The 17,020-nt window shown below is 38.9% G+C and overlaps 1 protein-coding gene across 1 annotated transcript; it reads left to right on the top strand.

Moving 5' to 3' along the window:
- Window positions 1-325: 325 nt before the first annotated feature.
- On the top strand, window positions 326-14,888 carry LOC135463991 (tRNA-splicing endonuclease subunit Sen2-like). Its single transcript, XM_064741463.1, has 9 exons — window positions 326-484; window positions 1,175-1,405; window positions 2,724-2,839; window positions 3,879-4,980; window positions 7,936-7,989; window positions 9,797-9,935; window positions 11,200-11,360; window positions 14,255-14,344; window positions 14,775-14,888. Exons 2-9 carry the CDS (start codon window positions 1,202-1,204, stop codon window positions 14,841-14,843), a joined length of 1,935 nt encoding a protein of 644 aa, XP_064597533.1. The 5' UTR covers window positions 326-484; window positions 1,175-1,201; the 3' UTR covers window positions 14,844-14,888.
- The last annotated feature ends 2,132 nt before the right edge of the window (window positions 14,889-17,020 follow it).

The following is a 17,020-nucleotide window of genomic DNA, read 5'->3' as shown; positions in this document are numbered from 1 at the left end:
TCCCCGTGTCCCACATTCGACGTCCGAGCCGATCAATATGCAACGTGCACCTGATTGACCCACACTCAGCCACGCCCACCCCCGATTTGACGGGTCACGTGTGAACTGGGTAAATCGGGAGCGTGCCGTTCGTCGATTTGGGTTTCCACAATTTAAATCTTCGTAGGTAGTTTATTTTACACACCACAATAAGACCAGATCTGTAACACAGACGTAAATTTTCATGCTTGAGTTTTGTGATGAACAATAATCTGTGTCGTAATTTACATCTTCCGTGGCTTCTGAATAACGGAACACTCAAATAAAGATGTCTGCTTCCATACGAACGTGCGGATCGTCGTACGGCACTTGCCACCATTTCTCGATTGCGTCAACGTTTACGAAACTTTAGTGATAACACTTTCACGACGTTTTACTGGAACCGTGTGGAGTAAACCAACTTGTCTAAAGCTGTCTTGAAAACTGAATGGAACCGGCTTGTATGGTAGGCACTGATGGTCCAACTTTCGACACATGGGGGCCTCCGTTGCTCACTTGGTTAGCGCTCTATCGCAGCGTACTAACCCAGCAGCCTCTCACCAATGCGGTCGCTGTGAGTTCAAGTCCAGCTCATGCTGGCTTCCTCTCCGGCTGCACGTGAGAAGGTGTGGCAGTGACCTGTGGATGGTCGTGGGTTTCCCCCAGGCTGTGTCCGGTTTCCTCCCACCATAATGCTGGCATAAAAACATTCGTTTTTGATCAATTTGATATCCCAACAAAAATTGTGAACAAATCTCAAGGGATGTGAAAAGTTCTGGTTGCTGTCACGTGGCAGAGGCATGTCAGTTCATTGAATAATCGGCTTTTTCGCAAGGAACATCTGTGAAGAGGGTAAACAACTATCATCTAGTCTCACAAGCAGCAACCTTGTCTTTACAACAGCCAACTCGTAACTTGCTGAAATGTGAACAAATCAAAAGGCTGGAATAATGTTGTCTATATACTATAAAGTTAACTCATGCCATGATATGTAAAGATGCTATGTTTGAAATGGTTGGTTTCCCCTTGTGTCTTCTCAGTTCCCTGCCTCTATAATGATGTCAGTGGCATATTAACAAAATATTCTTGAGTATGGTGTAAATCATCAAAGAAATAAATAAATATTTTCAAATGTATCTTATTTTCCCTCTTTTAGTTCATGACACCAACTGACAAGTGAACAATGGCAGAGAGTGGGTGTAAACTTGTGGCTCCAAAGAAGAAGAAGAGAGTTCGTGCGCTGAGACATTCCCCTTTTCCTGTTCCCATTCGCTCCATTACCCACGAAACTGAGAATGTGGGAAAATGGTTTTACTACACTGGTCAGTTGTGTGGATCTGCTGTCTTGGTATGTCACTCAGGAGATATTCATCATCTGTACAATATGGTGAGTAAACATCTAGGATCTAGTCAGTTATGTAGATCAGATGTTTTGGTGAGTCACTGCGGAGATATTCATCATCTGTACAATATGGTGAGTACACATGTAGGATCTAGTCAGTTATGTAAATGAGTTTTTTTGGTGAGTCACTCAAGAGATATTCACCACCTGTACAATATGGTGAGTACACATGTAGGATCTAGTCAGTTATGTAGATCAGATGTTTTGGTGAGTCACTCAGGAGATATTCATCATCTGTACAATAGGGTGAGTACACATGTAGGATCTAGTCAGTTATGTAGATAAGCTGTTTTGGTGAGTCACTCGGGAGATATTCATCATCTGTACAATATGGTGAGTACACATAGCACATTGAGTACATATAGCACATTGTAGAATATAAGATATTGACAAAATCTCATGTTATTCAGGGGTGGGGTTTGCCACTCTGGGTATATGCCATAAACTATCAGTAGCATACTTACTTCATGAATTGGTGTATTAAATATTTGTTTCTTTGTAATTCTACATTACAGTGATATTCCCATTAGCTGTAACTTGTGGCAACAACATTCAAGAAAATGAAACTAAATAACTAAATTCGAAGCTGAAATTACCAATTTTGCTGTTTTAGTTGGCATATATAGCATGTTCAGCCCCGAGCTTTAAAGCCTACTGGGCGCTTTTCTGACTACACCTGCAGTTTTGTGACAAGTGCACAGCCTGAAATGCGAATGTGGCTTATTTCATGTTTTCTAAATCTAGTCATACTAAGAACTGTTGCAGTCTACCACTGACTGAAAAGATACATGAAAGTGAACTTTACAACCTTCATTTTAGTTTTAAGGGGAATGAAGACGGTTATGCCAAAAAAAAAAAAAGACAGAAAAAAGACTTTTTTCTTTAATACGGATATTTCTATCGCTTAATATCCCCTGTGTTTTTTGTGTATTTCCCGTCAGTGGTCAAAAAATTTTTCGAAATGACATCATCCAGGGACTTACTGGAATGTAACATCATCTGTAATATCACCCCTGTTGTGGTCTCTTCCTTACACCGCGCAACACGTTTGTTTTAACAGTTATCAAGACTGCAGAATAAATAAATTTCAAGAACTGATTGATGTGGCCTCGGGAAAAGAATATTAACAAAAGCGTCATTGCTTCAAGAAGAAAGCAGAGAAGCTTTTCTGTATTTGTATATGCTAGGAAACCTCTTAAACTGTTTATCAACAAATAAAAACTAAATGATTCATGTATTCTTTAAGGCAGATTTACATTTGTTGCATGTCTTGGTAAGGGGAGACTTTTATTTCTATTCACAGGGATTCTTTGGAAAGGGAAATCTCTCCAGAAGCGGGCTTGAGTTTAGCAAAAGTTTTGTGTCGGTTGTTCCCCATGATGCTGATGACAAAGTATTACGGGTCATGAAACGGCAAAGGTTACAGTAATCTCTAGCATATGCCAAGGACGTCTTTAAAAAATTGTTTTTTTTTTTTGTTTATATATGTATGTATGTATGTATGACTGAGGTTTTACATTGCACCTAACAATTTTGCAGTCATGTAACGATGAGAAGTGATTAGGTGTGTGTGTGTATACTGTGTCTTCTGCTTGTGGCAGGGTGAGTCCATGCCCACTAAGTGCTGCCTCTACTGAAGTATCATGCCAAAGACACCAGACATGACACCCCACCCAGTCACATTATACTGACACAGGGCTAACCAGTCCCATGTCATTACTCTGTCCTCACTGTGTTCAACCCCAAGTGAGGCAGCAACAAGTACCTTTTTTAAAGTCTTTGTTATGACCTGACCCGAGTTTGTTCCCAGGCCTCTCGACTTCGAGACGGTTGCTCCAACCACTAGGCCACATAAGTGGTCTTCTTGGGTGTAAAAAAAATGGTAGGTCTGTAATCAGGCTAATAAAAAACGTAATGATTCTAAAGAAATTAACATGAGAGTTGCAAATATAAAAAAAAAAAGACTTCTATCAAAATCTCCCAAAAGACTGTAGGCTCTTTTCTTTGGAAGGTCTGTCACATCCAACAGAGATATCTTAGTGAGGTATCTACTAGTATATTGCACAACTTGTGCCTAAACATTGGCTGTCAAAATGAACATGTACAACCAAGTAGCCTGTTCAATCCCAGCCTTGGACAGAGAGTCGTAGATTTCCGACTCAGTGCTTCTGGGCGCCTGGTGACAGTAAGTGGTCGATGTCACTCGTGTGGTCAATTAGCCAGTCTGAAGACCGGTTGTCTTCCACAAATATGGTATGCATACCTTCACATCAAATGTGATAAAGTTTATCAATAACTTGCCAAGGGTCGGTGGTTCACCCCAGGCACTCAGGTTTCCAGCAGCCCTAAAAAACTGGCTGCCATGGAATGAAGTGAAATTCTTTAGTATGGCATTATACAATTATGAAATAAATAAATGGACATATGAAAGTAGAGCCATCATCTTCTCTTCCGACAGGTTTATTCGCCGCCTGAACTGGCAGAGGCAAACTGAAGCACACCAGAGTGGAGTGACAGATTTTATTGATATGAGGGAATATGATAGCGACCAGGAACCCGGCGAAGAACAAATCATGCAGGAACACAATATGGTGGAAAATTCCGACAAAAAGAAAATGGCTGACAAAAAGAAAATGGCTGACAAAGCTGAGACTTGTGACGTGGAGGACATTTTAGACAACAGAGACAGTCACCAGCAAGAGGAAGAGGAAAAAGAATTCTGGGATGATAGTGGAGGAAATCCTGGTATTAGGCATGTCAGGAAGTGCAAACAATCTGCTGAAGCATTGTGGGATGCTCAAGAGGCAGACACAGATTTTTGGGGCTGTGGAGAAACTTCCGGGAATACAGCACAACCTGAGGTTGGGATTCAGTTAGAAAAAGTACAAAGTGATACAGCTACCATAACTCATTTGGATCAGGGTGCCAAGACTGTAGAAACTGTTCATCCGATGGAGAGTGTTGAACATAATAAGAAGAACTGTGTTAAAGACGTTGAAACAAAAAAGTCTTTGAATAACAAAGACGACGTGCGGATAATTGTGCATGATGTCAAATGTCACAAACCCAAAGATCAAAGTTCAGTTTGTCCTGATGAGATTGAATCTGACCTTTTGTCATCGGGTTTGGGAAAAGTAGCTTGTAGTGAAAATTTGGTTGCCAGTGATGAAAATAATTTGACTGAAAAAGGTGAAAGAACACTGCATTTACCGAATTGTGTGGAAGTTTTGAAGACAAACTTCAGTGATAAGAAAATCTGTGATAAAATTACAGTCCCAGGTCAAACAGAATCACGATTTCCCCAGGTCTCTGGAGGTTTTCAGACATGTGAACACTCCTCAGGCATGGAAATTCACCCTTCATCCCCAAAGCCTGTCATGTCTGTTCAGTCATGTGACCCTCATTGCGAATCACATGAGGCAGGCGGTGATGTTTTAGTGGTTTCCGACTCCGAGGATGAGGGTAATGCAGCTGGAGAGCGATTCAAACCTCACTGGGAACGTGTCATTAAAAATGACCCGTACAAACTACGTGAACATCTTCAACTCAGTCTAGAGGAGGTGAGATATTTACCCACCATTGTTATCTCCCTTAATGTGCAACACCTACCCCTAAGAAAAAAGAAAATGGCATATCATGCCAAAGGGATCATTATGTTGTCATGACGAGTGATGTAACTGCAGTATTAACTGTAATACCTAATCATCGCAGTATACTGTATTTCACCCAATCACCCAGTATTTTGTATTTCACCTAATCATCTCAGTGTACTGTATTTGACCTAATCATCTCAGTGTACTGTATTTTACCTAATCAATTCAGTATACTGTATTTCACCTAATCATCGCAGTATACTGTATTTCACCTGACCATTGCAGTATACTGTATTTCATCTAATCATCGCAGTATACTGTAATTCACCTGACCATTGCAGTATACTGTATTTCATCTAATCATCGCAGTATACTGTGTATTACCTGATCGTAGTATACTGTATTTCACCTAATCATCGCAGTATACTGTATTGTACCTAATTATTACAGTATACTGTATTTCACCTAATGATCGCAGTATGATTGTACCTAATCATCGCAGTATCCTGTATTGTACCTAATTATTACAGTATACTGTATTTCTCCTAATCATCGCAGTATACTGTATTGTACCTAATCATCGCAGTATCCTGTATTTCACCTAATCATCACAGTATCCTGTATTTCAACTAATCATCGCAGTATATTGTATTTCACCTAATCATGTCAGTATACTGTATTGTATCTAATCATCACAGTCTACTGTATTTCACCTAATCATTGCAGTATACTGTATTGTACCTAATTATCACAGTATACTGTATTTCACGTAATCATCGCAGTATACTGTATCTAATCATGGCAGTGTACTGTATTGTACCTAATCATCACAGTATACTGTATTTCACCTAATTTTTGCAGTATACTGTTTTTCACGTATTGTTGCAAATTTAGTACAGTTTTTTGAAATGGCGATAAAATTTGAAAAAAATGCGAATGTTTTTGGCAACAAATTTATTTACCTAAGACAAAATACAAACGTTTTACAAAATCTGCCATGAGAGTTTTCTGGGGTCTTTAGCAGGTTTTTGCAATTTTTCTTATGAAAATAATCCACTTACTTTCATTTCAAACGGCAGATTTTTGCAATTTTTCTTATGAAAATAATCCACTTACTTTCATTTCAAACGGCAGTTTTCTGGGGTCTTTAGCAGATTTTTGCAATTTTTCTTATGAAAATAATCCACTTACTTTCATTTCTCGGCAAAACAACAACACAGTTGTATGGCGATTACTTGATAGAAATCTAAAAAGGGGGTTCAGCATTGTTGCAAGTTGACTTACATTAAATAACACTTGAAATCATTTCGTTACATGAATGTGTACGCCGTCTGCTTTTCTCCTGTCAGACTGTGTTACTTCAATGTACTGATCATAATGTTGCATTTAAATAAACCGAATTTACAAATTAATTTCGTAACTAATTTTGTGATAGAAATTACATTGGTCCATTATTTTAAGGGCAGTTGTTCTAAATTTAATGTTTGCCGGAAGAGACCAAACTGATTCTAGCAGCTACACCAAGGCAGATAAAACGAAATGCAGAAGGAGACCTACAAGAGTCATGGTCGCTAAGGAAGTATGGCTAAAGAAAAATAGTATTTACTTCAAAATCTGATGAGTGGCTAAAGTGACTGGCTGAAAAAAATACTAAAAAAAGCCCTGCATAATGGTATATGTCGTTCATTTTTTTTTACTGAGCCAAGGCCTGGCCAAAGAATGTGTCGCATTACAAAAGTGAAGGGCAGATATTTGGCGCAAAAGCAAGCGTACTATTCAGCATACATGCATGCAAATTAAAGCATCTATAATTCAGACTTAAAATATAGTCTATAATTTGCACCATGGTATGTTTAAACTAGGCTTGAAAATGACAAAAAACTTCTGGAAAACTTCTTGAAAACTCCTTGAATTTCATTTTCATATACCTGTACGAACCATGTACCCAGGTGACAAGGTTGATAGTGATGCTGTAATAGAGTATTTTGAAAATATAATGAAACCCATTGGGGCATTGTATACAAGCTATATTTTCAAAACACGTTAACTGTTTTTTTTTTTGGGGGGGGGGGGGGGGCGTCCGAGTTTGAAAAGTGTCTGCGTCTTGTTGGCTTTGATTTTGGATTTTGTCTGGTTCTAGCATGTTCTCATGGCAGTTCTGTTGAATTTCTGCCAATTTCATTCATTCATTAATTTATTCTGGAATTGTAAATACAGTTCAAGAAAAGGTCGCCTTTTAGCATTACCATTAATCTTTGTGGACATGGTACATCACATGTATATCTTCAGTTGACAATTCCTTATTTACATATAATTGGTACATAGCGCAGCGTAATGACACAGGAGTCTCTCACCAACGCAGTCGCTGTGAGTTCAAGTCCAGCTCTCGCTGGCTTCCTCTGCGGCCGTATGTGGAAAGTCTGTCAGCAACCTGTGGATGGTCATGGGTTTCCCCCACCATAGTGCTGGCTGCCATCGTATAAGTGAAATATTCTTGAGTACGCGTAAAACACCAATCAAATAAATAAATAAATATAATTGGTACATGTATGGTCTTCGATGTGAAAGTGCTTCCTTGTTTGGTGCTTAGCACTGAGACGTTACAGCAAGAAGCACTGGTTGGCACAGTGTTACTACAATGTGTCTGGTTGGGGTGTCATGTCTGATGTTCTCGGCAGGATACTTCAGTGGTGGTAGCAGTTTAGCAGCATGGACTCACCTTGCCACAAGAAGACGCAGTATATATATATGTACACACCAACTGACTCCTTATTGTCATATGACTGGAAAATTGTTAAGCGTGTGTTTGATGTAAGAACCCAACCGTATATAAAGAAAAAAATACATCGATGTGAGCTTGGACAAGTCGCAGCAAAGTTATGTGAGGATTCTATAACTCACACTACTTTACTTGCGTTGTAGGCATTCTTTCTCTCTTATGGCCTGGGTTGTTTGGTGTGTCAAGATCAGAGTCAAGTGAGTAAACTTTGTTTTTCCAACAGGCTTGTTTTATTTGTACGTTTCATGACATGTATAATACAACCTATAGTAATTATATTCGTGGAAAAGCAAATTGTACAGTTTGACAGAGGTACCATCTTTAAAGGAAAAGACCTCTTAAAAATCATAGTTAACATCACTAAATAGATCACTTAAAACTGTGCATAAATATACTTTCATTTATTTTTAGATGTGTTGGTGAAAAGAGTTAAAGGCCGTGAAACGTTTGAATTTTAAGGTGGGCTTTATGGACCATTCAATCAAAGGTTAGGAACTCTGACATCACAGGGAGTTTATCCAACTCTAATCATGATCCTAAATGTTGAAATAACTCTTTTTTTACCCATGAGTAAAAGATTACTGAAGTAATGTTCCCTAAAATTACGTTCTTCTGTTTTCCAGGGAAAAAAAGTGATGTGACATCAGAGTTCCTAGATAGCGTCAGTATGGCTTATAAAGCCCACCATAGTTTTCAAATATTCGAATGCTTCTCTAAAATTAACACTGAAAAAAAAATCCGAAAAAATGAATGAAAGTATTTTTACGCATATTTTTCAATTGTCTGTATGATGAACCTTACTTCATATGTTAGCTTTCTTTTAAACTACTGGAGTTTAAACTCCAGTAGTTAAACCCCGAGCTTAAACTGAATCAGCCTCGCAGGAGACTTGGTGGAAACAAACAAATCTTTATACTACTTAAAACTCACAGATGTTCGTGGGTTCAATAATAATAATGCAGTCACAAGGCATCACGATGTAAATGTAACAAAGGTTTCACAAGCTTTCGATAGACATGCTGGGATCATTATCAAAGGACTAACTACTTTATTTCAAAAAAATATAAATGGTGTATAGTGGAATGGTTATAAATACAGGAGTCAGTCACTGGCAGGGTTTACCTGTAACCACTTCGTTACGTCACAATACAATTAGAATGTCATAAAAAAATTACATGCAACCAATGCGGTCGCTGTGAGTTCAAGTCCAGCTAATGCTGGCCTCCTCTCCAACCTCTCTGTCATGGATGGTTGTGGGTTTCCCCAGGGCTCTGCTCGGTTTCGTCCCACCATAATGCTGGCCGCCGTCGTATAAGTGAAATATTCTTGAGTAAAGCGTAAAACATCAATCAGATAAATAAATAATAAATAGAATTACATACACAGTACATTGTACTGTGTAACATTGTCACGCAGTTTACAGTGTGTTTTACATTTGTGAAGGAAAATATGTAACAAATTATCAGTAAACAGAATGTTCATTTACAAGCGCAAATATCCCTGAAAACAATATTTAACCATATCACACACCCTTTAAAACCTAATCTCTATTTCAGACATATTTCTTATCTTATAATGATTTTACATTTGACAGCTACAATTTGTTAGTAATAACTATAGCATGATCTCATGATCACTGCAGATTATAGTCTTTACAAGGATCCTTATGGTGATGTAATGACGTGATTATAGGTATACACTACTGGTGATTTACTCCTGTATATATTAACATTCCACTATTTGAAATAAAGTAGCATGTTTAAAATGGCTGGTTGACCTGTATCAGTATAATGGCTCGGGCAGGGCGGCTTACTTGCCTTCAGTAAGGTATCTCAGTGAAGCAGCACTAGATAAAAGAGCGGTGGAAATCCATCATGCAACAAGGAAGCACATTACATGCACTCTAAGAATTCCTTTGTCGTCTTATGACTGAAAAATTGTTATGTTTGATGTTAAACCCCAAGCACTCGCTCACTCACTCACTCACTTGATTTTTTTCCACAGAGACCAATGAACTTGACAAACATGTGGCAGACATTTTCCAAGTTGAAGAAGTCTTTTATCCCCAGTTACATAGCATACCACCATTTTCGTAGCAAAGGCTGGGTACCTAAGCCAGGTATCAAGTTTGGAGTAGACTACAGTAAGTTCTCTGAAAATGTTTACAGCAAGCAACTGAGGGAAGCTGGTTGTGGCCAAATGGGCACTTGTCTGTCAGTCTTTAGGGGCCTACGTGGCTTAGTGGGTTGCCACGGCAGCACGGCTCAATAACCCAGGAGCCTGTCACCAATGTTGTTGCTGTGAGTTCAAGTCCATCTCGTGCAGGGAAGGTCTGCCAGTAACCTGTGGATGATCATGGGTTTCCCCTGGGCTCTGCCCAGTTTCCTTCCACCATAATGTTGACCACCATTGTATAAGTGAAATATTCTTGAGTACGGCGTAAAAAAAACAAAAACATGGTCAGGTATACAAATAAATTTCAGTCTTTAGGACACACGGGTTGCGGGTTCAATCCTGGCATCAGACAGGGAATTTGTAGATTCTCTCGCTCTCACTGTTTAGGTTACTCCATTCATAACACTGACTATCATATAATAGTAAATTAAAAATTGAATATGATGCTGAACACCAGTCTAATAAATAAATAAAGAGAAACTCGATATATTGGGTAGTGTAGCTCTCTGCCTAGCAAGTTTACAACAATTTAAAGAATGATAAGTACATCATAAAAACCCAAACATAAATACCGAAATTCCTCAACGTTTTGGTGAATGAAAGAGCAACTTTCAGTGCAATTTATGCATACGTTTAATTTGATTTTAATTTGAAGACAAAACTACATTGATTGGATTGGCCAACAAAAAAGTATAATTTTATGCACAGAATAAGCAACACGATGTATACGTGCAAAAAGGTGAAAGAATTGCTATACATACATTTGTTAGTATGATGTATTTGTTTATTTTATTTATTTATTTATTTGATTTCTGTTTTATGCCGTTCTCAAGAATATTTCACTTATATGACGGCGGCCAGCATTATGGTGGGTGGAAACCGGGCACAGCCCTGGGGAAACCCACGACCATCTGCTGGCAGACCTTCCCACGTACGGCTGGAGAGGGAGCCAGCAGGAGCTGGACTCACGGCGACCACATTGGTGAGAGGCTCCTGGTTCATTACGCAGCAGTAGCACGCTAACCAACTGAGCCATCGACACCCCCCTCCCCCCCCCCACATCCCCACCCCCACACCAAGTTTCATCATGATACTAAAACTGTAGAGCCCAAAGATAAAGTCTGAAATTATATTTCATATTTTGAGCTAAAAGTCAGAAATGTGTTTGTGGTGAAGTCGATCGTGTGTGAAAACCTTACGCCTTTCCCTAACATTTCTGTTTGACGTTTCAGTTTTGTATAAGGAAGGCCCCCCATTTTACCATGCCTCCTACTCGGTCGTGATTCGCATGGTGGATGAAGCAACGCTGACTGACAGCCAGGATTACGCCAGTCGCACCTTATCGTGGCCAGCACTTTCTGGTCTCAACAGGATCACAGAAAATGTGGCCAAGGTATTTACTAGTATGGAAAATTTTTGCCAAGAAAGCACTTTCAGATTTTTGAAGATTGGGATTTGAAATAGTACATATGCAAGCCATATTCGCATTCGAGGGCTGTAATATTTTTTAGCTGAAATGTGGTGGAAGCTGGATGATAATTTTCACCTGATTACTATACTTTAAAGGAAAAGAAAAATATAAAAATGATGCCAAAATCAGATGAAGAGAGTCAAAACTTATTTGCAAATATGATCTTTAATATTTTTAGGGATTTTTTTTTCAAGAGAAAAGGGTATTTGGAAAATATTTTTGTATGGTGGGTATTTGGGACCAACTTTTGGTAATTATTGTTGTTGCATAATAATGTTTTAAATAAGGATGGTATGCTTGTCTAATAAATTTATTTGAATGTAAATTTGTTGTTTATATTGAAACATATGCATTTAACCTAAATTATGATAATATTTGTGAACATATTCAAAATGTAAATATGATCCAAAATTAGGTTTAATACATTTGTTAGCTGAAAAGAACAAATTCCAGTGCCAAAATATTTATTAAACCTGTGTTACATCCTCATTTATGACATTATTAAATAAGGACTATAAATACCAAAATGTGGTCCCAAATACCCACAATACAAAAATTATTTTCATGTGTCTTTTTCTCCTTAAGGAAAAATCGGAAAAAATGTTGAAGACCACATTTAGGAATAACTTTTCGCAGCGTTTTATCTGAACTACATGTCATTTTTATGTTTTCTCCACTTAAACTAGCAGAGCCATACTTACTACGTTAAATATCCGTTTCATTGATTGAAAATTCTCTGGATTGGTAATCCTATGCCGATTCCAAGTAACTTGTAGTCAAAACAATAGAAAAAAAGTGGAAAGTTTTAATTTGAAATGTTTACAATTTTATTGGCTGTGGAAGGCAGGTACAGTGTCAGACTTCAAAGACCACTGCCTGCGACTGTGTTCTAATTTGACCACAGCTGTTCTGTTGCACTGAGTGTTTTAGTGCTTAGAGTGAAATGTGAATATCATTTACTGGGGAAACCATGTACTTGTGTAATGGTTGAAGGATTTCACTATGTGGGTCACACAAGGATTTGAACTCCTCGTCTCTGCAGCCAAAGTCCAGCGCTCTACCAACTGAGCTAAAGGGAAATTCCCGCTAGCTACTTCTGGTATAAGCACTGTAAAGCTGCTCCCCTTACACTCCTCCCCAGAGCCTCACACTTCTTGGAACCTGTTAGGTCACGGCACCAGTGTAATGGTTGAAGGATTTCACTACGTGGGTCACACAAGGATTTGAACTCCTCGTCTCTGTAGCCGAAGTCCAGCGCTCTTCCAACTGAGCTAAAGAGAAATTCCTGCTAGCTGCTTCTGGTGTAAGCACTGGAAAGCTGCTTCCGTTACACATGTACATATATCAGTAAACTCCTGTTAAGTATACACCTCATATGTGAGCCTGTCATATATCAGTTGTCTGGACTTTTTTATTAAAACACTTTATTGTATGTCGTTTAAATTTTAGTCTGTGGTTAATAAATGATTTGCCAAGATGTACAGCACTGAAGGGGACTATAGATTTAAACCTCATCTGCCAGTCCATCATGAATGATTTGCCAAGATGTACAGCACTGAAGGGGACTATAGATTTATACCTCATCTGCCAGTCCATCATGAATGATTTGCCAAGATGTACAGCACTGAAAGGGACTATAGATTTACACCTCATCTGCCAGTCCATCATGAATGATTTGCCAAGATGTACAGCACTGAAAGGGATTATAGATTTACACCTCATCTGCCAGTCCATCATGAATGATTTGCCAAGATGTACAGCACTGAAAGGGACTATAGATTTACACCTCATCTGCCAGTCCATCATGAATGATTTGCCAAGATGTACTGCACTCAAGGGGACTATAGATTTACACCTCATCTGCCAGTCCATCATAAATGATTTCTCAAGATGTACAGCACTGAAGGGGACTATAGATTTACACCTCATCTGCCAGTCCATCATGAATGATTTGCCAAGATGTACAGCACTGAAGGGGACTATAGATTTACACCTCATCTGCCAGTCCATCATGAATGATTTGCCAAGATGTACAGCACTGAAGGGGACTATAGATTTACACCTCATCTGCCAGTCCACCATGAATGATTTGCCAAGATGTACAGCACTGAAAGGGACTATAGATTTACACCTCATCTGCCAGTCCATCATGAATGATTTGCCAAGATGTACTGCACTGAAGGGGACTATAGATTTACACCTCATCTGCCAGTCCATCATTAATGATTTGCCAAGGTTACAGCTCTGAAGGGGACTATAGATTTACACCTCATCTGCCAGTCCATCATTAATGATTTGCCAAGATGTACAGCACTGAAAGGGATTATAGATTTACACCTCATCTGCCAGTCCATCATGAATGATTTGCCAAGATGTACAGCACTGAAAGGGACTATAGATTTACACCTCATCTGCCAGTCCATCATGAATGATTTGCCAAGATGTACAGCACTGAAAGGGACTACAGATTTACACCTCATCTGCTAGTCCATCATGAATGATTTGCCAAGATGTACAGCACTGAAAGGGACTATAGATTTACACCTCATCTGCCAGTCCATCATGAATGATTTGCCAAGATGTACAGCACTGAAAGGGACTACAGATTTACACCTCATCTGCCAGTCCATCATGAATGATTTGCCAAGATGTACAGCTCTGAAGGGGACTATAGATTTACACCTCATCTGCCAGTCCATCATGAATGATTTGCCAAAATGTACAGCTCTGAAGGGGACTATAGATTTACACCTCATTTGCCAGTCCATCATGAATCAGTTTTCTATTTCTAGTTTTCTGTCTCCTATTTTCTGTAGGAATTGATGTTCTGCTTTGTGATTCGCCCATCACACCTAGACCAAGAAGAGGCGGAGTCTCCTGCTTGTATCCCGCAATTCAAAGTACAGGTCAGTTTCATATTCACGGCAGTTCGAGTTTGAACTGTGTTGTCGCTAAATGTAAAAAAAAAAAAAAAAAAAATCCTGCTGTGTCATGTGACCTGCGAAACTGATCACATTTACTATTACATTTTATTACATTGAATTTCACAAAAAGTTATTTCAATAGATAAATGATGGAAAAAGTTGAGGCGCTCAAAGTTTGCGAACTTTAGGACTTTCTAAAGGAAGGTGGTGTTATTTGTACCTCTGGAATGAGACTGCTGATCGGTAAATTAATGTCAACGTTTTTAACAAGTCACATGATACAGTAGGACTGTTTTTACCTTTAACGATTAAATAGATTGAGCTTGAAATCTATTTAAAGCCTGGCTAATACAACCATTGGAATGGCCAACCAGAAATATCTTCAAGTAATGAAACAAATTGTGTTTTTCAGGAGATGATTGTGAAAAGATGGGTTCCCGCTCACGAGAGAGAGATGAAAGAACTGGAAGACATTTTGTGATCGTGCTGTTATACATAGGAAGAATTTCTTCGCAATTTACCTGATTTTTACAATATTAAAAGTATTTTGCCGTAAATCTTATGACTTCCGTTCTTCTGTGTACCTTTTGTGGCATTTTGTCAATCTTTTACTCTTTCAAATATACAAACGCCATGAATAGATATATTGCTTTGCACTACGGCCTTGCACTAACTAATGAGGAGAATCGTGTTGGCTTCTTCTGTAGCCGATTGCTATCTCACCAGTGACAGGAATGAGGTCACAGGATCAAATCCAGTTTTAGCCACATGCAATACTTGATTTTACATTTGTTGAAGGTTGTTCACATTCCCCACCGTGGTGTGCTAGTCTGTACGTCACACGTAAGACAGTTCATAGGTCAAGTAACTTGCCAACATGCCAAAGGTAGGTGGTTTATACCATGGCACTCCGATTCTCTCCATCTATAAAGCTGAATGTCATCGTACAGGTGAGATTCTTGAAGTTCCGGAGTGTGGCGATCAAATACATAAATATATTATATAGTGACATTAGGCTCCAGTCAGTGAGTGCACTTACAAGAGCAGGTTCAATCCTGGCCTTTGGAAGTGAAATTTGTAGCTTTACCCACTCTCATAGGTAACTTCTTCATCAACTTTTTTTACAAGTAATTTTCAAAGGTTTATGTTAAGTGAAATGCCACTTTTCAACATGAATTTTCATCAGAATGACGGCAGTCAGCATTATGGTGGAAGGAAACTCTGCAGAGCCCGGGGGAAACCCACGACCATCCGCAGGTTGCTGCAGTCCTCCAACTTACAACCTGAGAAGAAGCTGGCATGAGCTGGATTTTAACCCCCAGAGGTTTCAAGTTTGATGGAATGGAAAAACTATTACTAGTGCTGAGCTGTCCTCTTGCTGTTTGTGGTACTTGGGTCACATTTAAAAGGACTGCTTTTAAAAATTTAAATTCTTGCTTTATGGGCAGAATAAATCCTGCGTCAATGTCGTTGACAGGTACAAAAGTAAAACTAAAACTTGAAAATCATCTAATTTAGGAGAAAGCGGACAATCCCAGCAGTTGTTCATCCATGATCAGGAAGCCACAAAGGTATGAACCCACAAATAGAAACATCAAGATGAGATGAGTGGGTGGGTGGGTGGGTGAGTGGGTGGGTGGGTGGGTGATTGAGTGCTTGGGGTTTAACGTCGTACTTAACAAGTTTTCAGTCACACGACGACGAAGGAATCCTTAGAGTGCATGTAATGTGCTTCCTTGTTGCAGGACGGATATCCACCGCTTTTTTATCTAGTGCTGCTTCACAGAAACGACTTACTGAAGGCAAGTAAGCCGCCTCACCCAAACTATTATACTGACCGGTCAACCGGTCGTTGCTCCATCCCCTTCTTGCTGAACACCAAGCCAAGGTCTTAGGTGCAACTTGACCCAGGACTGACCCTGAATCTACCACTCCTGTCAAGATGAGACAACATAAAAAGTTGGATTTTTGATTCTTTTTTTTTCCATTTTTTGGACTTCTGTCGACTCACCCATAAAACGAGAAATCAAATAACATTTGATTTATTAATTTATTTGATTTGTGTTTTACACCGTATTCAAGAATATTTCACTTGTACGCCCGCCGCTAGCATTATAACGGGAGGAAACTGGGCAGAGCCCGGCGGAAACCCACAACCATCCACAGGTTGGTGCCAGGCCTTCCCCACATACGGCCGGAAAGGAAGCCAGCATGAACTGAAATAGCATTTTATCACACACATATAACTTAGTATCCATATGTACAAGTAACAAAGACATGAATATCTTACTAATGCCTTTTTAATGGATTCATTTTCAATTACATGTATTTTGTTTATACATATTCACGAGTGCAAAAAAACAATTTTATCACAATTCACTTCCTATTTACCATTTGATAACAACTAAGGTTTGATACAATAATGACTGTCATTGTAGGAATATCGCGTGCAAATCTATATCAACCACCTACTCCTGTACATGTAATATCAAAAACAGCTCAATCCTAACAGATAACAAAAAGCACCACGTTTTTTTTCTCTCTCTTTTCATCCCTGATTAATTATAATACTCTAATTCTTTTAATTTTTAGGACAGATCTTAGTAGTGCTGAAGGCAAAGAATTCTGTTTCTCTCCCAGTCTTTTGGACTGGGTAAA

The sequence above is a fragment of the Liolophura sinensis genome, chromosome 3 (genome assembly GCF_032854445.1).
Source record: "Liolophura sinensis isolate JHLJ2023 chromosome 3, CUHK_Ljap_v2, whole genome shotgun sequence".
Lineage (NCBI taxonomy): Eukaryota > Metazoa > Mollusca > Polyplacophora > Chitonida > Chitonidae > Liolophura > Liolophura sinensis.
This window is presented reverse-complemented; position numbering and strand designations above follow the sequence as displayed.

Coding starts and splice junctions, on each gene's coding strand:
- LOC135463991 (XM_064741463.1), top strand. CDS start 1,202: ATGGCAGAGAGTGGGTGTAAACTTGTGGCTCCAAAGAAGAAGAAGAGA. Junction 7,990..9,796: donor TGTGTCAAGATCAGAGTCAA/GTGAGTAAACTT, acceptor TTTTTTCCACAG/AGACCAATGAACTTGACAAA. Junction 11,361..14,254: donor TCACAGAAAATGTGGCCAAG/GTATTTACTAGT, acceptor TATTTTCTGTAG/GAATTGATGTTCTGCTTTGT.